Source organism: Rhinopithecus bieti, unplaced genomic scaffold, assembly GCF_001698545.2.
Source record: "Rhinopithecus bieti isolate Rb0 unplaced genomic scaffold, ASM169854v2 scaffold_2349, whole genome shotgun sequence".
NCBI classification, from domain to species: Eukaryota; Metazoa; Chordata; class Mammalia; order Primates; family Cercopithecidae; genus Rhinopithecus; species Rhinopithecus bieti.
Window position 1 is genome coordinate 1,408,530 of NW_016804051.1, and position 27,704 is coordinate 1,436,233.

At 40.8% G+C, this 27,704-nt stretch overlaps 1 protein-coding gene across 3 annotated transcripts in view; it reads left to right on the forward strand.

Moving 5' to 3' along the window:
* The window catches only part of MAP2K6 (mitogen-activated protein kinase kinase 6), a 142,835-nt gene that overhangs the window by 87,254 nt on the left and 27,877 nt on the right, over positions 1-27,704 (forward strand). Inside the window, exons 1-5 of one of the 3 annotated variants that reach the window (XM_017863735.1) lie at positions 9,339-9,600; positions 12,942-13,008; positions 24,339-24,387; positions 24,973-25,086; positions 26,809-26,928. In XM_017863735.1, the coding sequence (XP_017719224.1) occupies positions 25,009-25,086; positions 26,809-26,928 (198 nt within the window). In that variant the 5' untranslated portion in view covers positions 9,339-9,600; positions 12,942-13,008; positions 24,339-24,387; positions 24,973-25,008. Of the gene's footprint in view, positions 1-9,338; positions 9,601-12,941; positions 13,009-17,161; positions 17,181-24,338; positions 24,388-24,972; positions 25,087-26,808; positions 26,929-27,704 lie in introns of those variants that run through there. The other 2 variants (XM_017863728.1, XM_017863743.1) reach the window with 2 other exon arrangements.

The window sequence follows — 27,704 nt, forward strand, 5'->3', positions numbered from 1 at the left end:
GGAATTATTTTGTTGAAGAAATGCAGGCCATGTGTCCTGTAGTTTTTTTCCACTGGATTCTGCTGCTCTTATCCCTTATTATTGACTCACACATCCCTCTGTTGGTTAGAAATTGATCAGATTCAACTTGATCAGATTCTTTGGCAAGACTACTTTGCAGGTGGCCTCACTTACTTTTAATTTACACTAAATTGCTTAATTTTATGCAACCTAGCAAGCTAACTTAAACTCTTAATGAAAAAAGGAAAAATGAATAAATATAAATGAATAATCCCTCAGCAACACTTGGTAATTAACATTTGCATCTCTATCAATTTGATAGGCATAAGGGTACAAGGGATGCCTCATTGTTTTGAATCACATTTTTAAAAGATTTAATGAAGATGAGTATATATATATTACATATTATATATTATAAATTTTATATATAATATATAATATATTATAATTATAATTATATTTTATATATAATATATATATTATATATATATATATTTTTTTTCTTGAGACGGAGTCTCACTGTCACCCAGGCTGGACTGCAATGGCACGATCTCAGCTCATTGCAACCTCTGCCTCCATGGTATAAAATATAAAAAATGGTTCACCTGTGTAGGGCACTTACCGTGAATGGAGCTTCCAGGACTGGAGGTTGCTCTGGGTGAGTCAGTGAAGGAGTGGTGAGTGAATGTGAAGGCCTCACATTATGGACTGTAGACATTATAAACACTGTAAGCTTAGGCTACACTGAGTTTATACATATATTTTTCTTTCTTCAACAACAAATGAACCTTAGCTTATTGTAACTTTTAACTTTCTAAACTTTGTACTTTTAAAAAAACTTCTGGCTCTTTTGTAATAAATAACACTTAGCTTAAAACACAAACGTATAGCTGTGCAAAATATTTTCTTTTTTTATATCGTTATTCTCTAAGCTTTTCTAGATTAAAATTATTTTAATTTTACTTTTAAACTTTTAAAAAACCGAGACACAAATACACCTATCAGACTTGGCCTACACAGGGTCAGAATCATCAATATCACTGTCTTCCACCTCCACATTCTGTCCCAGGTCTTCAGGGATAATAACATGCCTGGAACTGTCATCTCCTATAGTAACAATGCGTTCTCCTGGAATACCTGCTGAAGACACTGCCTGAGGCTGTTTTACAGTTAACTTAAAAAAAAAAAAGTAGAAGGAGTACACTCTAAAATAACAGTAAAAAGTATAATATAGTAAATATATAAATCGGTAACATAGTCATTATCATTATCAAATATTATGTACTGTACATCATTGTGTGTGCTCTACTTTTATATGACTGGTAGTGCAATGGATTTGTTTACACCAGTAGCGCTACAAACATGTGTGTAATGAATTGCGCTATGACATTATGACGGCTACCATGTCACCAGGTGATAGTTGACCTAAACATCATTACGCAGTGTATGGCTGCATTTAAAATGTCCTATAATAAAATGTTATTAAAAGAATAGGTAAGACAGAAACGAAGTAAAAAAACAGTGACTCAGAAATGAATATGAATATAATTCCTAGTTTAGCTGTCAGCTTTTTAACTATTAACCCAACGAAGGAAGCATCATTCTCATTTGCTTTAGGCAGGAATTGATCAATTATGCAGAAGCCAATTCTTTCTGTTACTGATACACATTTTTTTCCCCCTGAGTCTTTATAAGAGAACATTACGTAAGATAATGCAAAACATCCTCAGGGACATGCATTCCAGAGGCCTCTTTGTAAGGTGTACTAAGGTGCACCCCAGGAAGGGCCAGTGGCATGGGGATAGAATGCGACTCCAAAGAAATGAGATGGAGCTGGGTGAGAGGCAGAATACACCCTGTACTGATAGCATTCTAGGTGGGGGAATTGCAAATGAAGAACTTTCCTTCGTTTTTTTTATTACCCCTTAGTCTTCAAGCAGCTGGTTGAATTAAAGTTACTACCTTGGAATTTCCTTTGGTTAAAAGGGAGGTGATCAGAGTGCTATTAAAATTGTGGGCCGGGCGCAGTGGCTCACGCCTATATAATCCCAGCACTTTGGGAGGCTGAGGAGGGTGAATCACCTGAGGTCAGGAGTTCGAGACCAGCCTGGCCAACATGGCGAAACCCCGTTTCTACTAAAAATACAAAATTAGCCGGGCATGGTGGCGCACGTCTGTAATCCCAGCTACTTGGGAGGCTGAGACAGGAGAATCACTTGAACCTGGGAGGTGGAGGTTGCGGTGATCCGAGATCGCGCCATTGCACTCCAACCTGGGGAACAAGAGTGAAACTGTGTCTAGAAAAAAAACCCAAAAACCAAAAAAGAAAATAAAACAATACCCCAAAATTGTGATCTTGGACCAGAGGAAAAAAAGAATCCATTACTTACACACACACACAATTCACCCCTCTTATTCACTATGCCACTCTTTTAACTATTAAAACAGAATTTTCTGTGATTCTGTTACTATTTAAGAACATCTTTATATATTGGTAAATTTCTTTTTTTTCTTTTTCTTTTTTTTTTTTTTTTTTGAGATGGAGTTTTGCTCTTGTCGTCTAAGCTGGAGTGCAGTGTCTAGATCTTGGCTCACTGTCTTTGCCTCCCAGGTTCAAGCGATTCTCCTGCCTCAGCCTCCTAAGTAGCTGGGACTACAGGCGCCCACCAACATGCCCAGCTAATTTTTGTATTTTAGTAGAGACGGGTTTCACCATGTTGGGCAGGCTGGTATCAAACTCCTGACCTCAGGTGATCCACTCTCCTCAGCCTCCCAAAGTACTGGAATTACAGGCTCGAGCTACCGTGCCTGGTTATTTTGATAAATTTCAATCATATTCAAAAGTAGACTGTAATACTGCCAGGTATCTAGCACTCAGTTTTGACAGTGACCAATTCATAGCCAATCTTTTTTATCTGTATCTCCATCACCCACCCTGCCTTTTTTTTGAAGCAAATTCTAGAATATCATTTCACTCGTAAACATTTTGGTATTATCTCTAAAAAAAAAATACTTATTTTTTAAAACCTAACCAAACCCAGTGTGTAATTTGAAAAGCTGGAGCACGCCACTAAATTTCTTTTCAACCCGTTGCCACATTGTTATTTTAAAATGATGTTTTTAACACCCTTAGGACTACATTTCCTTTCGATCAATGCTAATGAGTGAAGCCGCCCATAAATGCGGAAGGAGATGAACACAGACAGTAGGAGTTCCCCGCTGCCTGCCTCCTGCCTCCTCCCTGGGCCTAGAACATAACTCAGGGCATTGGCTGTGATTTGCTTTTAGGTTCTTTTAGTAACATATTAGTCAACACCAAATTGTTAACATGACATGAAAGGTCTACTTTTTTTTTTTTTTAGCTTTAATCACGTGAAGCTCTAAGGAAACCCATCTGAGTACTTTTATTCTCTTAAAATGGGGCCATTTCCCAGTTAGCGGGTGGACAGGCTGGCTCATTCTCCTTTGACAGGAGGTAATTCTTTGTGTCCTTCACTGATTCTTCAAAATGTTCTTAGTTTGGCTGGCTGCCTTCCCTTCTTTTTTTTTTTGAGAGGGAGTCTCACTCTGTCTCCCAGGCTGGAGTGCAGTGGCATGATCTCGGCTCACTGCAACCTCTGCCTCCCGGGTTCCAGTGATTCTCCTGCCTCAACCTCCAGAGTAGCTGGGATTACAGGCGTGTGCCCCATGCCTGGCTAATTTTTTGTACTTTTAGTAGAGATAGGGTTTCACCATGTTGGCCTGGCTGGTCTCAAACTCCTGATCTGAAGTTATCTGCCCACCTTGGCCTCCCAAAGTGCTGGGATTACAGGCGTGAGCCACCGCACCCGGCCACCTTCTTTCCTTCTTCTTGTTTCTGTCTGTCTCAGGCAACTTTCTACTTCTTTGTTTGTTATTCCCAGATCTACATATTTCCTCCTGTCCCTCTCTTAAGCTCCATTTGTCTACTTGAATTCTGCCATGCGTCCCTCCAGCATCTTATACTTAATGCATCTGAAATGGAACTCATGATTTGCCCTCTCCCGACTGGCCACCCCCACTGACCTGACTTTCCTCTTTCACTTAACTTCATATGGGAGTGGAAAAGCCAGATGACAAGCATCATTTTTACTACCACTACTACTACTAGTAGCAATACTTCTATTGCTATTACTATTACTACTACTTAGCTTCTGTTCCTTTGTTCCTCTTATGCAGTAAGTGACCAGAGCCTATAGATTTTGCCTCTGCAAAATTCAAGCAGCTTATTTGTGAGCCAAATTGCTGTGATCTCTACTTCTTATTTTTGGGTCTAGTGCTTAAACTCTGTACCTAGGTAGGAAGACATGGACCCTGACTTCGAAGGGCTTGCATTTTTAGTGGAAGACATGGATGAACAGATGGGTTCACTTAATCAGTATAGGAAGGTTCAGGGTACTGTGGCAACACAGAGGAAAGGTATTTATTGTATTGGGGATTTTCATAGAAGGCTTCCTGGAGAAAAACATGCTTGAGCTGAGTGTTGAAGTTGACTGGGGAAAACAGGTAATAACAACATTCTGGGGGAAATAGGAGCAAAGACCTGGAGGCATAATCAAGGCATGAGAGTATGTGGGTTTATGTGTGAGTGTGTGTGTAGCACAGTTTCAAAACATCCTGGTATTAGGTCAGTTCATCTTGTTACATCTGTTTTTTTTTTTTTTTTTTTCTGAAGCATAGATGTGGCATGACATTCCTCTACTGAAAAACATAAATGACTTCTCTTTTTACATCTGAAATTTAAAATTGATTAGTTAAGTATTTTGATCTCTGACTCCAATCTCCTCCTCCACGTTTCTGTCTCCACCACTTTTCACTTTGTCCGGAGTATGAAACTGAGAATTCTTTGAATATACCACAGTGCTTCTCCTTACATAGATAGCTCATCTTCATTTTACTTAGAATCCCTTATTGTCTCTCCAAGTCCTGATTGTCAAAATCCCACCCATTATCTTTTTAAACTTTTGATTTTGGAAACATTTAAATATACATAAAGAAGACATACAGTATAACAAACCCTCAAGTACCCTTAAATCCTACCAAAATCAAAGGGCCACTTGAAATACCACTTCCTATGTGACACCATTTTTTTGGTGTTGCTTGTCTTCCTTCTTCTCTCCTGCTTTCAGGGTGCTATGCTTGTATTGTACATCACACATACTCACTGTTATTATGGAGTTGGGTTTTCATATCTCCTGATACTTCGACGGCAGAATTTGCAACCTAATAAATTTTGACCCTTGCAATGTGTGCCCTGGGGAATGATTGACAATTTCAGCTCAAAGGCAGAGATAACGCAAGGAGGAGCTAGCTTGGAATTCAATTCTTACTAATCAGAAAGAACTGGTGGGTTGTGGGGGAAGTGGCAGGAACCTGGGAGGAAAGTGACGTTGGCATCATAAAGTGAGAAATGGTAAAACAAGTCAAACAAACAAACATACATAAAACAACTTTACATAGACACATGGTAGAAAAGGGCTACTTAACTGTGGCTGACTTCTCAGACACTTGTGAAACTTAAAAAAATATATGGATCCTGAAGCCTCACTCTATCAACTTAGCCAGTAACTACTCTGCCCAGTAGCTGAGAGACCTGGACAAAAGGGTATCAGCAGGGGACCCACCTGCATGAGTCTTTTTGGGGCAGTTTCACCCGTAGGGATAGGATTGGAAGTAAGGTTTCAGTGACACAACTATGATATAGTTGTGTATAGATTTTAAGAGTTTTTAGCACTTAGACATTCTGTATGGCACCCAGCATGCCTGGAAGCCACACACACACACACCTGAAAGCCACACACACACACGCACACACAAACACACACTCCTGGAAGCCACACACACACAAACACACACAGAGAGAGAGAGAGAGAGAGAGAGAGAGAGAGAGAGAGAGAGAGAAGGGACCAGTGAGCCAATGTCTTTATTGGGTACAGGGCGTTATCCAGTTTCCTGCAGGGAGCTTTAATTGCTGGGTTTAAAGCAAGCAGGCACTAGTTCTAGGAGGTCACAGTATGACTGAGAGGTGGTCACCTTATGTTTGTGGGCAAATGTCTGCATGGTCTGTTTAAAGGAAATGGCAGGAGAGTAGGGAGGCCAGCCTGCTAGGCAGGAGAGATGTCTCTAAGTTTCGTCTCTGGCCACTGGTTTGGAGCCACTCTGGCAGAGTATGGTATTAGAAACCGTGTCAAGAGTGACTGAGCCCTGCTTCTGATGTGAGATAGTTTAACTTAGGTTTAAAAATGGATACTGAGGCAACCTGAAAGTATAAGCACTCACTACACTCCGTCCCAGAAATCCTGAGTCTATAGACCTGGAGAAGTTCCCATAGTCAGTGGGCACAAAGAGAGGTTGATTCAAGATTGATGAGATGTTTGAAAAATGTAATTCTCACATAAATAACACAAAAGAGGGAGAATGGAGCACGGAATTTGAAGAAATAAGATGCCATCCAGAGAACATTCTGCTTAGCTCATATTTTAAAAATATAAGCATAAATATGGAAGGGAGAAAAGAAAGTATTTGTTGAGCACCTATATTATGCCCGACCCCGCTAGGCTTCTTCACACGCACCGTGTCAATTGAGTCTCTTAATGACCTGGGGAGACGTTATATCATCTCCAGTTTGCAGGTGTAGAAACTTAGTTTAAGATAAGAAACCTTCTCAACGTTACATCACTAAGTGGGACAGCTGGGATCTGAAATGATTCTTACTGATGCAGAGGTTTGTGCAATTTCCATTCCATTCTTGGTTGTTCATTTTGTGTGTTTTTTGAAGAGCTCTCTACAAATGTTCAAAACAGTTGAGAAAAGAATAACAAATATTCAGTCAACAAATATTTACGATGTGCAGGTACTGGGCAAAATTGTTGGCCATCATGGAACTTATATTCTAGTGGGGAAAGATAGGTAAACAAGGAATAAATAAATGCAAAACTAAATAAACAAATACAAAAATAAAATAATTCTAGATTGTGAGAAAAGGTATGCGGGAAATGAGTGGAAGATGGTCATGGAGATCTGTTTTAGAGAGAGTGGACATTTTTCAGCTAAAATATCAAAGTTTCAGGGCAGCTGCTTTGAGCTCATACTGTGTTGCAGGTCCAGCGTAAGGTGCCGGAATGTGAAAGCAGGAATGTGTGGATAGTAATCCTTAGGTTGTGTTCAGGAAGCTCTGGGAAGCTTCTATGAGGGAGGTTTTGAATTTGGAAGGTTGAATTCTTGTCTGCAAGAGAGCTTAGAGCCCTCCAGGTAGAAGGAACAGTATGACCAAAGGTAAGGTCTTAGGAGATTCATTCTGACTCTGAAATCAAACTGACTGCAGGTTTTTAAATGAGCTATTCAGCCAGGCACAGTGGCTCACACCTGTAATCCCAGCAACAGCACTTTGGGAGGCCAAGGCGGGCGGATAACCTGAGGTCAGAAGTTTGAGATTAGCCTGTCAACATGGCGAAACCCCATCTCGACTAAAAATACAAAAATTAGGCGGGTGGGGTGGTGCATGCCTGTATTCCCAGTCACAGCTACTCGGGAGGCTGAGGGGCATGAGAATTGTTTGAACCTGTAAGGTGGAGGTTTCAGTGAGCCTAGATAGAGCCACTGCACTCCAGCCTGGGTGACAAAGCGAGACTCTGTCTCAGAAAAAAAAAAAAGGCCGGGCATGGTGACTCACGCCTATAATCCCAGCACTTTGGGAGGCCGAGGCAGGTGGATCATGAGGTCAGGAGTTCAAGAGCAGCCTGACCAACATGGTGAAACCCCATCTTTACTAAAAATACAAAAATTAGTCAGGTATGGTGGTGGGTGCCTGTAATTCCCAGCTACTCAGGAGGCTGAGGCAGGAGAATCACATGAACCTGGGAGGCAGAGGTTACAGTGAGCTGACATTGTGCCACTATACTCCAGGCTGGGTGACAGACCAAGATTCAATCTCAAAAAAAAAAAAGAAGCTTTTCGGCTTTTTTTCTCTAAACTTTATATAATTCCAGAGAGATTTGCCTCAGTGGTTGGAATCTCAGTGGTATATAAGAACCAGTGGTTTTGGAGGATCGGAGGATGGCAGGGTCCCTGTTCCCTTTTACATTGCTGTTGCAAAGCCAGCTTTCTTCCTGCACGCCTCTTCCCCTGCCCTGCTTCGTTCGTTGCTTTGCATATGATGATTGCAATTTAATAACACTGAATGATACTTCACTGCTGATTTTATTGCCAACTACCCTTGGAACGTAAGCCTAGATGCAAGTAGTAAGGAGAGGGCAGCCAAGGCCTCTAGATTGCCAGTTACTTGGCTGGAAATCCCATTCATATTGGGAAACAGATTTTTAAAATAAATTTGGCACTGGAAACACTGCCATCCTTTTGTGAAGCTGTGTCAATATTCATAAACTCTCACAATCATGCCCCCCAACCCTCGGCCAAGCTAACAAATATTTAGGCATCAGCATATCTTCACGATGCCACCTTCTGTTGACCGCGTGGGCTTCTCATGCTGTTTGGGTTGGCAGTGGAACACAATCTTCTGTTTTATGTAATGAGGAACATCAGAGGAGTGCTTTGTGCTTGCCCTCTCAGAGTGTGTGCAAGACCTCTCGTGTACCCCATCATTTTCGGTGCAGTCAAAGCTAGCGAACATTTCTGTGGCCTGGTAAATATTTTCTAACTATTGGCAAGGCTTTTTAAATTTTTTTTTTTCCAGTGCCATTTTGCTCCAGGCCAGGATTATAATGACCCAGCTTTGCTTTGGTTTAAGATGAATTTTGCAAATATATATGTGTGGTGGGACTACGCTATTTTCAGAGAACACAGACATGGGTGTAACAGGGTCTGATGCAATATAGTGCTGCATATGCCCAATCAGGCCGATGAGGCTTACCCTTTGCAGACTGTGCCAATAAGCAGTCGAGGCTTGTTGCGATCTGCAGAAATCTACAGAATTCTCTCTTTCTGAGAGGGCTTGTTGCTATCATGTGACATCACAGAAAGCTTTTTTTTTTTCTGACATTTTTTCTGCTTTGCTTTAGAATATCAAAGGCAAAGACTGTTGAATGTAGTTGGCCACTTAGCTTTATTATTCATGGTGCTCCCTCCCATTTTTTTTTTTTTTTTAACAGTGTTCAATGTTAGCGTCAGGTGTTGGCTGCCTTCCTGCGGGAACAGATTGCTGTGAAGTAAACACAGCTGGAAACTGACCACATATTGTTTTTCTTTCTTTTAAGAAATGAAAGAGGCATTTATAGAAAAGCTGCAGAACATGGTACTGTCCAGATTTATAGATTTATTCCTCCAAGTCTGGTTAATGATTAATGTCACGCCTGGGTGTCCACATAGACCCACTTCCCTTCTCCCTTCCTGAAGCTGCAATTTCCTGGGAACAATGAACTTGCAGAGGTTTGCTGCAATCCGGACTTGAGGAGGGGGCGGAGTCTGTTCAGTTCTGTTTCTCCTTGCTGAAGTGTGGTCTTTGGAGCTAAGTGAAGAATGACTTCTGTTAGGTTTTCCTCTGCTGGCCTTCCCTGCAGCCTCGAAAACCTCACCAGAGTCACCTCTGCTGGTCTCTTATTGTGCTGCTCTGTCAGAGATGGGCAAGTAAGTGAATTGCAGAATGTTGCTGTGTGTGCTTGTGATTTGTATTTTATTTGATATACTTTTTGACGTGAAGGCAGAGTATTTTCTAACACTGTAATTCAACTAGGTTTTGTGTCTCCTGGATCTGTTTTTTTTCTCGTTGCTCTGAGGAGCTGATATACTTGGAAATATTAGGTTTAAGATTTGCAGATGTCCAACTTATATATAGTCAAGGGTTTAGAGTCTGGAGACAGGAGGCTGGCAATTTCAACTAGGAGGCAGTAAATTCAGGGTAAGAATGATGTTGAAGTAGGGTTTAGGGGGATAGCCGGGTGTAAAAGTGATCTGGGGAGAGAATCAAAGGCCTTCTCCTCCCACTTGGAAGACTGTATTATTATTTTGGTCTTTTATTCCTTTGGTCTCTCTATGCCAAAAACTTTCTCTCTTTTTTACTATTTCTTTGTATAGATGTTTTGGTGATTTAAGTTATGGTTTAATAGTTAATTGCTGTTAAGAATTGCTACTAATTAATTGCTATATTAAGGTTTTCCAAAGGGGTTTTCTCAATAAATAGCTATTTCTCTTTACGTCTATCTTATAAGAACTGAGTTAGAAATAAGAGGAAGACGTAGGAATTTAAGAGCAATTTCTGCTTTTGGTTTGCTTAAATGACAACTGGAGACCAGTTTTCATAGGCAAATTATGTGTTACTTTAGTTTTTGTTTTCTTTGAGAGAACTGTAGGGTTGCCTCTGGGATTACCTGAATTATCTGTCGCCTGTACTGGAATTTGTATGTAGTTGTCTGTATAGTTATCTAAACAAGTTGAATCCGTCATTCATTCCTCACTGAAGAATCTCATTGAAAATAACATTTCCTGTCTGTTTGGCTGAGGCATATGGATGGCAATTGTTGGAATTAGGCCATCTATCTATTTGGATTCGCATAACTGAGTCCAGCACTTAGCATAGTTCCTGGTACCCAGGAAAGCTCTATGCGATGTCAATAACTGCCAGTTTAGTAACATCCTTAACAGCTGTTTGAGTTCCAAGAGGAGGAAAGTGAATGGTGAGTTTTGAACCTTATAAAATACATAGGTAAACCCAAATGAGGAGAGAATTGAGAAAGCCTGAAGGTGTTCCTAAAAGGCTTTCTCTAGGCTGATTCCTGCGAAGCATATTTTTTCCTGGCTTTATACAACTTGGCAGAATTGATCTGATTTTGGATTCTGAAGGAATAGAAAGAAAAAATTTCATTATACATTCTAGTGGGCTATGATCATGTAGCCAGTTCTCTTCATGAATTTTTTTAAATGGCTTTTAAAAAGATGAGACGGTACTAATTGTTTCCCTAAATGAGTCTAATTAAGAGCTACTTATGGTATCTTAATGTTTTTTCATATATGTTATCTGCTTTGATTCTCATATCAGTCAAGTGAGGTGAGTACTGATGTTACTTCCTCATTTTACAACTGAGAAAACAGAGTCAGACGAAAAGTGATTCTAGAAGTTGTGTGGTACATGGAAGAACCAGATGTCAGCTGAGTATTTTAAAACTCAAAATCCCGTGTTCCTCTCACCCGCCCCCTCTCCAGTCATCTCTAAACGTCTTCTGTTGCAGGATAGTAGAAACACCCACCTGGGTGTCAGGAGACCGGGATTCTTATCTGACTGGGTCATTGCTGACCTCTGTGATGTGGAGCAAATCACTGAAGTCTTTGGATGTCATTTTTCTGCAAGGAGGTTATTTTAATTGATTTCTTAAGTTTCTTTGCAGCTTCAGGATCTATCCAGCGCCGTATCCAGGGTTTGTGTTATCTCTGAGTGCTCATCTGCAATGTAGAGAAGAGGTGGGAAAGGAGGTAGCATTCTTTTTTTTTTTGAGGCGGAGTCTTGCTCTGTCACCTAGGCTGGAGTGCAGTGGCGCGATCTTGGCTCACTGCATGCAAGCTCCGCCTCCTGGGTTCACGCCATTCTCCTGCCTCAGCCCCCTGAGTAGCTGGGTCTACAGGCGCCCACCACCACGCCTGGCTAATTTATTGTATTTTTAGTAGAGAGGGGGTTTCACCATATTAGCCAAGATGGTCTCGAACTCCTGACCTCGTGATCCGCCCGCCTCGGCCTCCCAAAGTACTGGGATTACAGGCGTGAGCCACTGCTCCCGGCCAGGAGGTAGCATTCTTTCCAGCCATTCTATCCAGCTCTTCCTTGGTTTTGCCTGGGAGACACAGGATCTCTATGGATGAGGAAAACCCCAGGCTCTTGTTTGCTCTGATCTGCTTCCTGAGCTGTCATCTCTCAGTCTGTTCATTTTTACTCATCAACAAAAGTATTTGAGCCAAATTGTCTTGTAATTTCAGCTCAGGTATGATCAACATCAAGCTACCTTTCCATCTGGCCCAAGTTATAACCTCTTTGCATAAGCTCATGTGTTATCTTAATCCTTTACGGAACAGGGCAAATGTAAAGAAGTATTACTCTATCCCTCTCTTAAGTTTTTCAAATTACAGCAGGTGGTTGGGAAAAGGGGAGGGTAGAACAGTGGAAAAGCATTTTTTATTCTGCTTCCATTGCTAACTCTTGTAGTTGTTAACAGATCGATTTAGAAAATTGGGGGATACTGAGATAAGGGTGACTGCCCTTTACTAACACTAAAAAGCAAAAAAAAAAAGCTATAACCAAGTGTCTGCCAGCACCATTATAGTGTAAAAGAAAAAAAAAAAAAAAAAGCAAGGGTAGGCATGGTGGCTTATAGACTGGGCGTGGTGACACATGCCTGTAATCCCAGCACTTTGGGAGGCCAAGGTCAGTGGATCACCTGAGGTCAGGAGTTCGAGACCAGCCTGGCCAACATAGAGAAACCCCTGTCTCTACTAAAAATACAAAAATTTGCTGGGCATGGTGGTGAATGCCTGTAATCCCAGCTCCTCAGGAGACTGAGGCAGGAGAATTGCTTGAATCCGGGAGGCAGAAGTTGCAGTGAGCCGAGATTGTGCCACTGCACTCCAGCCTGGTGACAGAGTGAGACTCTGTCTCAAAAAAAAAAAAGAAGTTGCAATGACATACTCAGTGGGCAGAAAGGGCAGATCTTCCTAGGAAAAGAGAGTTAGCATTCTCATCCTGATGTTTGCCCCCTGGACTGATGAAAAACCTCATTCATGACCACAGTCTGTATTTGGGAAGCTCTGTTCTACCTGGTGCTTGGGTTCTCAACACTCACAAACTTCCTGGGCAGGAAGTGGTGCTTTAAATGGAGACGTGAGAGCTGCATGCGCAGGTCAGCTCTTTCCTTTGCTGCAGTCTCTTTCTCTGCTATCTTGCTATGATTTAATCCTTAACGTTTTCCTTACGTCTTTCCCCATAGGCAAGAAGCGAAACCCTGGCCTTAAAATTCCAAAAGAAGCGTTTGAACAACCTCAGACCAGTTCCACGTAAGTTGGCAAGATCATCATCTGAATCCAAATCCTTGTGCTTTCAGGTCTCTCCTGGGGGTTTATTTTTGGACTGGTGAGCAATGCCTTGACTTTAGAAGAGCCCTTTAAGGGGGGAAGCCATTTGCTCACTGTTCTGAGACCTGAAATAATCATATCTTATCAGTCAGTTATGTTGAATGGGTAGTTTTGAACTCAGTGTCTTAAGGTATTGGTTGAGTAAGAATTGAATGTCACATATATTTGGCAGATGGGGCTCTATGTAAGACCAGAAAGGGCCCTGGATATGGACTTCCTTGCCTTTTCCCTGTAGATTGGAGCAAACAGGAAAATCCCTGTGAAAGCCACTACTATAAAACTTGGGTTGAGATGGAAAGATGGTATTTGGTGAGGACCCACATCCTGACACTTAAATTCTGTCCCATATAAACAGAAGGAAGAATGAGGTAAAGGAACACTTTTTTATTAGCTGAGGTTTTGGCCTAAATCCCTAAGTCAGCTCGAGTCCTAGTGAAGGACATCGTGTAAATGACATCCTCTCTGTGAACCTCCTTCTTGTTTTTTTTTTTTTAATCTGGCGTGGGAAAGGTACTTCCTGTCCAGCTGGAGGTACAACCACCTACCAAGGCATCTGCATGAGAGGAATCGAAACTCCGAGGAAACGAATCACGATAGAGGTGTTAGAGAGTCAGGGCAAAGGCAAAGACAGGGCATCCTAATGGAAAAGTGAGTTGGTAAGGCTTTTGTTCATGTCTACAAAAGTGCCTCCCTTTGTAATGGGTTTTGATTTTAGCTGTGATCTACTATCAGGAAGTGCACCCCCTAGTGTTGGAATGTGCTCTTAAATGGCATCCTGTCTGCTGTAAGACTTTGTTAAAGCCATTGGTCCTTATATTGCATGAAGCAGTATACAGAAACTTTCCACTGGAGAATTTTTAAGGACAAAGTAGAGTTGAGGGCTACTCTTCAGGGTTCTGGACTGTAGCTCAAGAGTCTAAACTCAAGATAGAATGTTCCTTTCATTGGAATCTGCAGGAGGAAGATCCATCTTCCCATACTTACTATCAATATTTTTTTCCTCTTTTTTTTTCTTTATTTTGGTCTCTCTGAGCAATTTTTTTTTCTTGTAGACCTGTGAACTGTGTAATTACTATTGTTTCCTCTCTGACTGATTTCTCAAGAGCTTAGAGTCAAATATGTGGCCTACTTTTACTACCTGTATAGGAATTTATGGGATATACTCTTAAAACTTTTTATTTTGAAGTAATTGTAGATTAAAAGGAGGTTGCAAAGAAATGTACAGGGAAGTCCCATATATCCCTTTCCCCAAGCCATGCCAAACTCCCCCCATCCCACGTTAACGTCTTACACAAACATAGTACATTATCAAGATCAAGAAAGTGGCAATAGTGCAAATCATAGAACTTAATTTCGCCAGCTATGCGAGTATTCATTTGTGTGTGTGTGTGTGCATGTGTAGCTCTATAAAGTTTATCACATGTGTAAGTCTTGCATAAGTACTATTATAATCAAGATACTTCACTACAACAACATTAGAAGACTCTTTTACGTTGCCCTCTTATAGTCACACCCACCTCTTCCCCCCATCTCTGTCCTTAATCCCTAGCAACAACTAATCTGTTCTCCTTTGCTATTTTATTTCATGATTGTTATATAAATGAAATCATGCATCTCTTTTTGAGATTTTTTTGTTCAACATAATTTTATTGAGGTTCATTTAAGTAATTGCATGTGTTGACAGTTTGTTCCATTTTATTGCTAAGTACCCATCTATAGTATGGTCATACCATAGTTTGTTCAACACCTTAGCCTTTGAAGGAGATATGGGTAGTTTTCCATTTTTGGCTATTAGGAATAAGGCTGTTATGAGCATTTATGCGTAAGTTCCTGCATGAGAATAGGTCTTCATTTCTCTGGGGTATAAGCCCAATAGTGTAATTGCTGGGTTACATGGTAAGCCCATCTTTAGTTTTGAAAGAACTGCTGAACTGTTGGCCAGAGTAAATGTACCATTTTATGTTCTCACCAATAATGTCTGAATAATCTAGTTTTTCTGGATCTCTGCCAGCAATTGGTACTATCAGTATTTTTCAGTTTAGCCATTCTTATGTGTAGTGATATGTATGTAGTTTTTGTTGTTGTTGTTGAGACGGAGTTTCTCTCTTGTTGCCCAGGCTGGAGTGCAGTGGCGTGATCTCGGCTCACTGCAACCTCTGTCCCCTGGGTTCAGGTGATTCTCCTGCCTCAGCCTCCCCAGCAGCTGGGAATACAGGCACCTGCCACCATGCCCAGCTAATTTTTTTTTTTTTTTTTAGTAGAGACGGGGTTTCACCATACTGGCCAGGCTGGTATGCTGGTCTCGAACTCCTGACCTTAGATGATCCACCTGCCTCGGCCTCCCAGAGTGCTGGCATTACAGGCGTGAGCCACCGTGCCCAGCCTATATGTAGTTTTAATTTGCAATTTCTCTAGTGGCTAATAATGTAGAATATGTTTTTAGGTGTTTATTTTCCATCTACATATTTTTGGTGAAATGTCTGTGCATATCTTTTGCCCATTGTCTGATTAGATTCTTTTTATTGTTTACTTTTGAGAGTTATTTGTATATTCTGGACACAAGGACTTTGTCCGATACATGATACGAAAATATTTTCACAGTTTGTAATTTGTCTTTTATGATTTTAGAAGGGTCCTTCACAGAGCAAAAGTTTTTAATTTTGATGAAGATTGACTTATCAATTATTACTTTTACAGATCATGCTTTTGATAAAGTCTAAGAACATTTTGTGTAGTCCTAGATCTGTCTAGAAGTTTTGTAGTTTTTCATTTTGCATTTAAGCCCATGGTCCATTTTGAGTTAATTTTTGTTCAAGGTTTGAGTTTAGGTTGAGCTTTATTTTTTTGGCCAGTGGGTTACCAATTATTCTAGCACCATCTGTTGAAAAGGCTATCCCTCCTCCATTGAATTGCTTCTGCTCCTTTGTCAAATGTCAATTGGGCATATTTGTTTGAAGTTATTTCTGTGTTCTCTATTCTTTTCCACTGATTTATGTGTCTGTCCCTTTGCCAGTATCACACTGTCTTGATTACCACAGCTGCATAGTAAGTCATAACAGGGAAACATGATTCCTCTCACTCTGTTCTCTTTCAGAATTATGTTGACTATTCTAAAGGTCTTTCTCTTTTCATATAAGTTTTGGAATAAGCTTGTCTATGTCCACAAAGAAACTTACTGAGATTTTAGTAGGAATTGTGTTTAACCTATACATCAATTTAGGACGAATTGACATTTTTACTACATTGGTTCTTCTAATCTGCAAACATGGTATATTTCTTCAACTTTAAAAATTTTATTTCATCAGCATTTTTATAATACAATTCCTCTGTATTAGATTTTGTTAAAATTTATACCTAAGTGTTTTTTTGGAGCAAATTTTAAGCGGAATTTGATTTGTGAGCTTGGTTTTTACTTGTTCATTGTCAGTGTATAGAAATGCAATAGATCTTTTCTGTATTGATCTTGTATTCTGTGGATTCTGCAGTTGATCTTCTATTCTGTGACTTTACTAAAATCACTTATTAGTTCTAGAAACTTTTCATTGAACCCTTAGGGTTTTCTATGTAGACAATCATGGCATCTGTAAACGGAGACAGTTTTATTTCTTCTTTTCCAATCTTTACTTTGATTTTTACTTGCATTTTCTTGCCTTATTGAAGTGGCAAGAATGTCCAGTCCTATGTTAATAAGGTTGATGAGAGCAGGCAAACTGGTTTGTTCCTCATCTTAGAAGGAAAGCATTTAGTCTTTTACTAGTAAGTATGAAGCTAACTGTAGATTTTTTGTAGATGCTACTTATGAGGTTGAAAGGGTTCCCAGCTATATAAAATCTCTCAGTATACTGAGAGGTTTTTTTTGATTGTTTGTTTTTGTTTTTTGAGACAGGGTCTCACTCTGTCACCCAGGCTGGAGTGCAGTGGTGTGCTCATGGCTCACTGCAGTCTCAGCCTCCCCTGGCTCAAGCGATCCTCCCATTTCAGCCTCCGAAGTAGCTGGAACTACAGGTACATGCCACCACACTGGGCTAATTTATTTTTGTATTTTGTAGATGTGGGGTTTCGCCGTGTTGCCCAGGCTGGTCTCGAACTCGTGGGTAAGCAATTTGCCTGCCTTGGCCCTCCCAAAGTGCCAAGATTACAGGCACGAGCCAACATGTCCTGCCTGAGAACTTTTATTATGAATGGGTATTGAATTTTGTTGAATGCTTTCTCCGCACCAATTGATATGATCATAAGATTTTTCTTCTTTGATCTGTCGATATGTAGATTATGTTGATTCATTTTTATGTACTGAGCTAGCCTTGCATACCCCAAATGAATCCCAGTTAGTTACGGTGTATATATTTTTGTACATTGTTGGATTCGATTTGCTAAAATTTTGTTGAGGATTTTTGTTTCTAGGCTTTTGGGAGATGTTGGTCTGTGATGGTTTATTTATTACTTCTCTTGTGCTATTATTTTCTAGTTTTAGTATTAAGGTAATACTAATAAAAATGAATTGGTAAGTGTTTCTTCTATTTTTTGGTAGACGTTGTATAAAATTGGTGCTAATTCTTCTTTGAATGTTTGCTGAAATTCTCCAATGAAAGAAAATGAGCCTGGATTTTTTTTTTTTTTTCCGGGACTTTTTAATCGCAATCTCAATTTCTTTAATAGTTATGGGACTATTCAGATTATCTGTTTCATTATGGCTGAGTTTTGGTAGTATGTGGTTTTGAGGAGTTGGTCTATTTCTTCCAAGTTGTCACATTTATGAGAGTAAAACTGTTCACAGTGTTTTCTGCCTATCCTTTAAATGGATGTACAATCTGTTGTGACATCCTTTTTTTTTTTTTCTTCCCTGATACTGATAATTTGTGTCTTCTCTTGTTAAATTTGTCAGTTTTGCTTGAGGTTTATCAACTTTACTGATTTTTTTTTTCTTTTGAAGAACTGGCTTTGTTTTATTTTCCTATTTTCAATTTTATTGCTTTCTGCTTTTATTTTTACTATTTCCTTTGGGATTTATTCTTATATCAACCTGCCAGCAATCTTATATCCCTTCCCCTTACAATTTTTATTCTTTACCTTTTACATTAGTTTACATTATAGCATAAAGTATATGTTAATTTTATAAATTTTATGAATTTTGGAAGGCTACCATAAACGCTTTCTTGGTATAAACAAGGATAAAAGCAGTTTATATTTTGTTTTTCCCTCGTATGGTATTAATAGGATATGCTGTGAATATGCTTACCTGTTTCACTTTGTGAAGCGAAAAGTATCACTTCATTATTGTAGAGTATACCACCGTAGCTCAGAGAGTCTCCTTGTTATGACTTTAATGCCGCGGCTTAGATTTGTACTCCTATAGAAGTAGCTCCCACATTTTGTGTTTTTCTTGGCAATTTTTGAAGGCTGGCTTGGTGATTTCTTCCCATTCATACCCTGCCTCCTTCTGCTGCGCTTCTCAAAAATAAATAGGCCTTGACAAAGCTCCATTCTCCCGAGTTCCACGTGTGTGGCCCCTCTGTTTGAGTTCTTTCTCTGAGCTACTGATGCCAGTGTGGGCTGTCCCTTCCCTTAATTGATAGTGACCAATTCTAAATCAGTTTGATGCTAGTTCATATCGTTTCATTTAACCACAACAAGAAACTCAGAGGCAGTGTTTGTTACTCTCACTTGACATGTGAACAAACAGAACGGTGCAATGGTCAGGTGCATTGCTCCGACCTGTTGAGCATAGCTTCATGGGTAAGAGTTCAGGGTCTGGAGCCAGAACACTTAGGTTTAAATTTGGAATCTAAACTTCACTAGTTGAATACCTTAGGCAAAATACCTAACTGCGCTAAGCCTTGGTTTCCCCTTCTAAAAATGCAAAAAATTAGCCAGGCGTGGCAGCGGGTGCCTGTAGTCCCAGTTTTTTGGGAGACTGAGGCAGGAGAATCACTTGAACCCAGGAGGTGGAGGTTGCAGTGAGCCGAGATTATGCCATTGCACTCCAGCCTAGATGACAGAGTGAGATTCCATCTCAAAAAACAGACAAACAAACAAAACCCGGGAATAACAGTGATGTTGCTGTCTTGAGGATTAGATGTCATAATCCATATGAGTGTCTAGTGTAGTGCCTGGTGCATTGCAATTGCTCGATGAAAGGTAGCTCCAAGTGAGCATTATTGCACAGCTTTTCAGTGGAAGAACTGGCATATAAGCTCAGGAATCTCTGACTCTCAGTGATGTGCTCTTAGCCACACATCAGACTGGTAGAGGCTGTGAGCAAACAGTTTATGGCTAGTGAAATGAGAGGTAGTATCCTTTACAGCACACTGTGCATCAGAAGCCATTATAGTGCAGCTCTGGGTTCTAATCTCATTGTCTCTCTAAGTGTTCTTTTTTTTTTTTTTTGAGACAGAGTCTTGCTCTGTTGCCCAGGCTGGAGTGCAGTGGTGTGATCGTGGCTCACCACAACCTCTGCCTCTCGGGTTCAAGCAATTCTCCTGCCTCAGCCTCCTAAGCAGCTTGGACTACAGGCGCCCGCCACCATGCCCAGCTAAGTTTGTATTTTTAGTAGAGACGGGGTTTCACTATGTTAGCCAGGCTGGTCTCGAACTCCTGACCTCATGATCCACCCGCCTCAGCCTCCCAAAGTGCTGGGATTACAGGTGTGAGCCACTGCTCCCAGCCCGAGTGTTCTTATTTAGTCACTTTCAATATTAATTGCTGAAAGAGGTATTAATACCTTGATTTCAATTCATACCCTATTCTATTTCACTAGAGGTAATAACACCTCTATTAATACTACCTCTGAGAGTTGTAAAAATTAAGGAAGCTATTTTATGTAAATGGCTCACACGTTCTCTTGCCCAAATAGGTGCTCAATAAATATTTCTGAATAAATGAATAATAATTGTGATAATAACCAGTGAACTGATTCCTCATGTAAAATTATAAATGAATAACTATCGTACTAAACCGAAGCTGGTTGTTCATATAAAAAATGAATACTAGGTGACCTTTGGAAGACCTTTGGTCTTCCAGGGGAAGAATTTTTGTAATAAGCTTGGTTTTTTCCCCAGAGGACTAAAATATTGAATAAGTGACAGAGAACATCCACCCACAGTATAAACTTCCTGCAGAATCGCAATGCCCCTGGCAAACTCATATGCCCAGCCCTGGACAGAGCACAATGTCAACTAATCCAATCTGATTTGTCAGTCTTGGCCCCATCATTTGATATTTTTGGCCCACTTGATGAGTCCAAGGGCCTGCAGCACAGGCGAATTGATTATTTTCATTAGCCGAGGCCTGGGCATTGGGAGCAAGTTCCTTGTATTCAATCTGCCTCGATGGGAATCATGAGAGCAGGTAAAAAAGCTCTTAGCCCAGTTTTTTATATTTCCTTCTCTTCTTCCTTTTTCTCCTCCTTAATTAAGTCAAGGCTGAGATTCAGGCGACTTGAGTTTTATTTTCAGCTCTGTGGATGACCGTATGGCTTCAGAAAATCACCCAGCTTTTCTGGGTTTCATTTTTTTTTTTTTGAGACGGAGTCTCGCTCTGGCGCCCAGGCTGGAGTGCAGAGGCCGGATCTCAGCTCACTGCAAGCTCCGCCTCCCGGGTTGACGCCATTCTCCTGCCTCAGCCTCCCTAGTAACTGGGACTACAGCCGCCCGCCACCTCCTCTGGCTAGTTTTTTTTGTATTTTTTGCTATTTTTAGTAGAGCGCAGGCCCGTGGTGGTCGCGGTTTCCACCGTGTTTAGCCAGGATTGGTCTCATCTCCTGACCTCGTTGATCCGCCCGCCTGGCCTCCCAAAGTTGCTGGGATTACAGCTTGAGCCACCGCGCCCGGCTCATTTTCTTAATCTGGAAAATGGGCACCAGGACCCTTCTATTAGGTCCGGGTATTTCAAAGTTAGTCAACAGCCAAGCTCAGGCACAACTTTTTTTTTTTTTTTTTTTTTTTTGTAAAAGGCCAGATAGTTAAATATTTTAGCTACTGGTCACAGAGGATGCTGGTTGTTTATTTGTTGTTTTTTTACAAGCGTTTAAATGTGAAAAGTCATTTTAGCTGACCCAGCTGTAATTGCTGAGCCCCTGCTTATATGTAAAATATACAGAATATTAGACTTGAAAGAATTTGGTTTTCAAGTCACCTCATTGGATGGCCAAAAACAGTCGCAGCCCCAAATAATTAGTGACCTTTCTGTTGCTTCATACTTTAAAAAGTTCAAGGGGATGGACTGGGGTGTGGTGGCTGGCCACGGCCTGCATAATCTAGCACTTTGGGAGCCGAGAAGCGCGAGGATCACTTGAGGTCAACGGAGTTGGACAGCCTGCCAACGATGGCGAAACCCTGTTTTCTACGTCGAACTACAACGATTAGCGGACGTGCGTGGTGGTGTCCTGTAATCCCAGCTGCGTTGGGAGGCTGAGCAGGAGAATTGGCTTGAACCCGGTAGGAAGGAGGGTTGCATGATGAGCCAAGATGTGCGCCACTGCACGCCGTGTGGTGGTGACAGGGTGAGATTCTGTCTCAAAAAAAAATCAGGGCGTGTTGAATAATTGCAGAGGATTTTTTGTTTATATGTAGTCACATGTTTAAAGTCATATTTGCCTTTATTTCAAAGTCCATTCCAAATGATGAGGCAAGCAAATGTGACAACTGATTGGAAAAAAAAGCGGTTTGGACAATGCTCTTGAGAAAGGAGGAAGTAGCGTCGTTTGAAATTCATTCTTCCAGAAACGCTTTTCGAGAGAAAGAGAAGCGCTGCGCTGAGAAGCAGCGAAGGAGTAGAGAGAACACTCCACTGCTGTTTGTGGTGGTGTGTGTTGTGTGTGTGTTTTTTTTGTGTGTGTTTTTTCTCTCTCTCCCCTCTTCAGTCCCCAGTTCAGTTAATATAAAAAAGTATTCTATGTATTCCAAAAGGATTTTGAGGTGAGAGAAGGCTTGCCATTTTCTTCTTCTTTTTTTTTTTTTTTTTTTTTTTTTTTTTTTTTTGAGACCGAGTCTCGTTCTTGTTGCCCAGGCTGGACGGCAGTGGCACGATCTTGGCTCACTTCAACTTCAACCTCTGCCTCCTGGGTTCAAGCGATTCTCCTGCCTCAGCCTCCCAAGTAGCTGGGATTACAGGCGCCCGCCAGCATGCCTGGCTAATTTTGTATTTTAGTAGAGACGGGGTTTCACCATGTTGGCCAGGGTGGTTTCAAACTCCTGACCTCAGGTGATCCACCTGCCTTGGCCTCCCAAAGTGCTGGGATTACAGGTGTGAGCCACCGTGCCCAGCCTGTATCCCTACTTTTTAATTTTATTTTTGTGTTTAATTTCAGCAAAAGGGTTAGAATCATGCCTGAGAGTTGGAAAAAGTCCTCATTGGCAAAGGTTTCTTTTCTCTCTCCCTTTCATCTTTCCCTTTTCCTCTCTTTCCATTTTCCTTTGCCTTCTTCTGGCATGGAATGTGCTTCCAGAGAGACATGAGTCTTTACCTGTCCACTCACACTCTTTTCCTCTTTTCTGGCAGCACCAGGATTCTTTCGTCTTTAGCCTCTAGTTGTTCTTTTTGTTTGATCACATTAACAATGTGTTTTTTGGCATTTGGTATGTTTTATATATACAGAGCCTCACTCTATCACCCAGGCTGGAGTGTAATGGCACAATCTTGGCTCACTGCACCCTCCGCCTCCTGGGTTCAAGCGATTCTCCTGTCTCAGCCTGCCGAGTAGCTGGGATTACAGACGTGTGCCACAATGCCTGGCTAATTTTTGTGTTTTTCCTAGAGATGGGGTTTCACCGTTTTGGCCAGGCTGGTCTCGAACTCCTGACCTCAGGTGATCCGCCCGCCTCAGCCTCCCAAAGTGCGGGGATTACAGGCGTGGGCCACCGCACCTGGCCAGCATTTGCTATGTTTATTGTACTACTGTTGGTACATTTCTTTCAGGAAAGTGCCTTTCTCAGCTCCTAGTTGTGTGCACAGCCAGAGCCAAACATTTATCTCTTAAGTAGATTGATACCACCTGAGAGATCATTGAAGTAGTAGAAATAAATACTCAGAAAGTGACTGTAGAAACAAAATCAGCAAACCTCTGGCTCCTAAGAAAACCCCAGAATTGTATAATGCTATGCATGGAAGAAATATTGCTGGGCTTGATGAGACAGCCTGGTAGAGTAGAGAGGATGCAGAACTGGAAATCAGGAGACCTGGGGCAGCTGTGGGCTGGGGGGAGTCACTTTTCCTCTCTGGACCTTCTGTCCATCTATGAAAGAAGGGACTAGATTTGAAATTCTTATGTTCTATGAATTTTGTGAGTTAACAGAATATATGCCATTGCTATTTGTTTCTTAAAACAATTGTGAGACGTGGTGAAATAATGATATGTATTGGTGCTCTTGGATGAAAGATAAAGCTTGAGACTCACTACTCTAGCACAATGACCTGCATCAGCAGTCCCTAACTTTTTTGGCACCAGGGACTGGTTTTTTGAAAGACAGTTTTTCCATGAACTGGGTGGGGGGATGGTTTCGGGATGATTCAAGCACATTACATTTATTGTGTACTTTATTTCTATTATTATTACACTATAATACATCATGAAATAATTATACAACTCACCATAATGTAGAATCAATGAGGGTCTTGAGCTTGTTATCCTGCAACTATATGGTCCCATCTGAGGGTGATGGGAGACAGCGACAGATCATCAGGCATTAGATTCTCATAAGGAGTGCGCAACCTACATCCCTCGTATACACAGTTCACAGTAGGGTTTGTGCTCCTATGAGAATCTAATGCCACCGCTGATCTGACAGGAGGCAGAGCTCAGGTGGTAATGTGAGCGATGGGGAGTGACTGTAAGTTCAGGTGAAGCTTCTCTCCTTCACCCACCACTCATCTCCTGCTGACTGGTATTAGTCTGTGGCTTGGGGGTTAGGCACCCTGATCTAGATAATTGCACATATGAATTAGATATTTACTGTATGCCAAACATTCTGCTAAGCATTTTACTTGTATTATCTCATTTAATACTCACTCCTGCTTCACAATGTAGGCATATTAATATCCCCATGTGAAAGAAGAAATGGAGCCCCAAAGAGGTTAAGTAATTTAAACCCAAATGTAATTTATTTCAAATCTCCTCTTATTCACACTCATATGCTGCTTCAGTTTACTCATGAACTTCCACTTTCTTTTAAGGAAAATGCCCCAGTGGCGTGTGATTTGGGAAGGATATAATTGACTCATTAGCTTATGTTTGTTCTTTTCCCCCTTATCTTTCTTAGACCACCTCGAGATTTAGACTCCAAGGCTTGCATTTCTATTGGAAATCAGGTAAGAAAAAATCATGTCTGCCAGCTAATACGTTGGCCATTTTATATGTGTGCTTTGTTTTCCCTAGCATGCTGTCAGGGAATGAGTCAAAAAACATTTGCATTTAAAGGGAAGTGGTATGCAAAGCTTTTGCTATTTTGAAAAAATGTTGAATTGAAATCAGGCTACTGTGGTTTTGATGGAAGGCATTTGAAGAGAGTAGATGCTTCTCTTGGGAGGGTATTTCTCAAAGCTCAGACATAATCTAGTTGCCATCAGTCAATAGTGGGTTACAGACACAATGAAGGGTCATGGCTAAAGAACTGCAGTGAAATGGCTTCAAGTGAGACATAGGCAAGCTGAATCCAAGTTGTGTTTCTGTGTTGCCTGGGACAAGCAGGTGGGCTACCCCCGTGGGAGCTCCTAGACATCTCTTGGCCCTTCTTGTAGCTTCTTGCTTTCAGAGGCTGCTTTGACATGCTAGAAAATCTTCTGGCCCAGAAATAATCCTTAGAACATTGAGAGTAAACGAGACAGAGGATAATATGCTCTCTGTTCTGTTTATTTTTCTCTTTCCCATTGCATTATTCCTTTTCTCTCTTGCAGAACTTTGAGGTGAAGGCAGATGACCTGGAGCCTATAATGGAACTGGGACGAGGTGCGTACGGGGTGGTGGAGAAGATGCGGCACGTGCCCAGCGGGCAGATCATGGCAGTGAAGGTAGAGTTGACATTCTCCCAAGTGTTTTCTATCTGCTGTGTATACGTTTGTCCATCTCAATTGTCAACCAGCCCTTTTAATAGAAGCAAAACCATCTTCCGTAGGGTAAGACAGAAAAGATTATTTGGAGGGAAGAGTATTTTCCTCAAAAGGTATGGAAAAAGCTTCCTTGGTGTGAGTTGTATCTACTTTTATTTTTTATTTTATTTTTTTTTAACTCTTAACTCACCCTCCATCCATTCTTTCACAATTTTAAATTTTTACAAAACTACCATGTCATCATACTTAAAATAATTAATGGGCCAGGCATGGTGGCTCATGCCTGTAATCCCAGCACTTTGGGAGGCCAAAGCAGGTGGATCATGAGGTCAGGAGTTCAAGACCAGCCTGGTCAACATAGTGAAACCCCATCTCTACTAAAAATACAAAAAATTAGCCGGGCGTGGTAGCACATGTCTGCAGTCCCAGCTACTTGGGAGGCTCAGGCAGGAGAATCACTTGAACCCGGGAGGTGGAGGTTGTGGTGAGCCGAGATCATGCCACTCCACTCCAGCCTGGATGACAGAGCGAGACTCCATCTCAAATAATAATAATAATAATAATAATAATAATAATAATAATAATAATTCCTTTATTTAATCCACAGTCCAAGTGAAAATTTCCTTGATCATCTCAAAGTGTGTGTGTTTGTTTTATCCTGTTGGGTTTTCAAATCAGCATCCCAACGAAAGTTTACGTATTACATTTGGCTGTTATGACTCATACATCTCTTTTATTCTATATTTTGTTGCTTTTAAAGAGTTGCCCCTGAAAATCAAGAAACCAGAATTGGGAGAGAAAATTGTCTCCATTTATGGAAAAAGGAGGGTAAAATATATCTAGGGTAAATCTACGTAGTTTTTGAGCTATGAAAGGAAATTTAAAATCATTTCATATTATTGAGTAGAAGCTGGGAGGATCACAAAGAATTAGCATCTCTAGTTGAGTTAATAGATTTGGGCCATCGTTAGGGATAATCAAAGGGACTTGGATCCCTTTGCTTTTGAAGAATGGGAATACTTTTATCTTGTAGATTTTTCAGTCTGTTCTTCTGCTGACTTGCTAAGTAGGCAAAAAGTGTGAAGGCCTTGTGATATTGTATCTCTCCTATCATTTAATGATATAATCATGTTTCTGTAAGGCTACATTTGCTAGTGTGACAGATTTTTCTTCCCACAGAAGCACTGGGATAAAGAATGAACGGTTTCTCTATTTCTCTCTAATTCCTTCCATTTCCTATAGCTGTACCAATTCTCTTACAGTTACTTTTCCCTCCAAATACTCTTACCTGTTCCCAAAGAAGCGCTTTTGGCTTTTTATTTTCTTGGGACCTCAGATAAGCAGCGAAGTCCTTAATATTGTGTCCTCTTTGCACTGAACAGACATAATACAGTAAACCAGATTGTTTTTGTAACTTGGAAATACATTCCAAAATATTTTGTCACTCTCCAAAACATACTATCAATTTGTTTCTTACCAAGACTGTTCAGGAAATCAAATGAGTAACAGCCTTCCTTATTTTCATGTGTTACAGATAGCTAATCACTTAGGGTGGATATTCACAATGTTGTTGCTAGAAGTTGTGTTATGAACTGTACTGTTTTCACGATGGGACTTCTTCAGGTCCCTGCCTGCCTCATCCTCAGAGTAGTAACCATAAATTTTCCATGCATTTCCATTCAGCGGATCCGAGCCACAGTAAATAGCCAGGAACAGAAAAGGCTACTGATGGATTTGGATATTTCCATGAGGACGGTGGACTGTCCATTCACCGTCACCTTTTATGGCGCACTGTTTCGGGAGGTAGGTGGCCCTTCAATTCAAAGTCCAGGGAGAACAATAACTTAAAAAGCAGTTTCTTTGATCACATAAATGCCATCACAATCATGGAGCTCTTTCTTGTTTGACACATCTTGTATAGGTGGGTTTACGTGTGTGCAATGACATGCCCTGGGGCAAAGTTGGATTGAAATTATGGTATTTTCAAATGTGGTTAGCCTTTTTAAGATGCAGAGATTCTCTTCTCCTTTCTGTTTTTGTTTTGTTTATCTTGGCAGAACTTTCTATATCGCCTATAGACTGATTTGCATAGATCTCTTGTAATTGGAAATATTCTGGTCTTTGGACTGCTTTAGGAACTTCATCTAGCCTATTTGTGTACCATGTAGACTTACTTTGATCTGTTTTCTCTACCTCTGTTTTTCACTTCACCATGATACGAATTAGGAGGCTTCACCTCATTAAAACCAGCTTTTTGACTGACTATTGCTGGTGTTTAGTGTGAGAGATCCGACAGGGAGTAGGCACCTAGACCTAACTCCTAGACAGTGGTGTCAATAAAGGCCTGGATTTCTGGGATTTTATTGCTTATGTCTGTTAGTAATTAGATTCCATTTTTCATTAAGGGGTAGAAGATCACATGCAGGTTCTGCTCAGCTACCTACTGGTTTGCTCTTTGGAGACAACCTTGCTTATTTGTAAATTCCTTTATGATCTTGACAGAAAACAATATATTTCCCCCCAAAATTCAAGAAAGAAATAGTTAATTCTTCAGGACAGGTGTTTACTGTTTTTTTTTT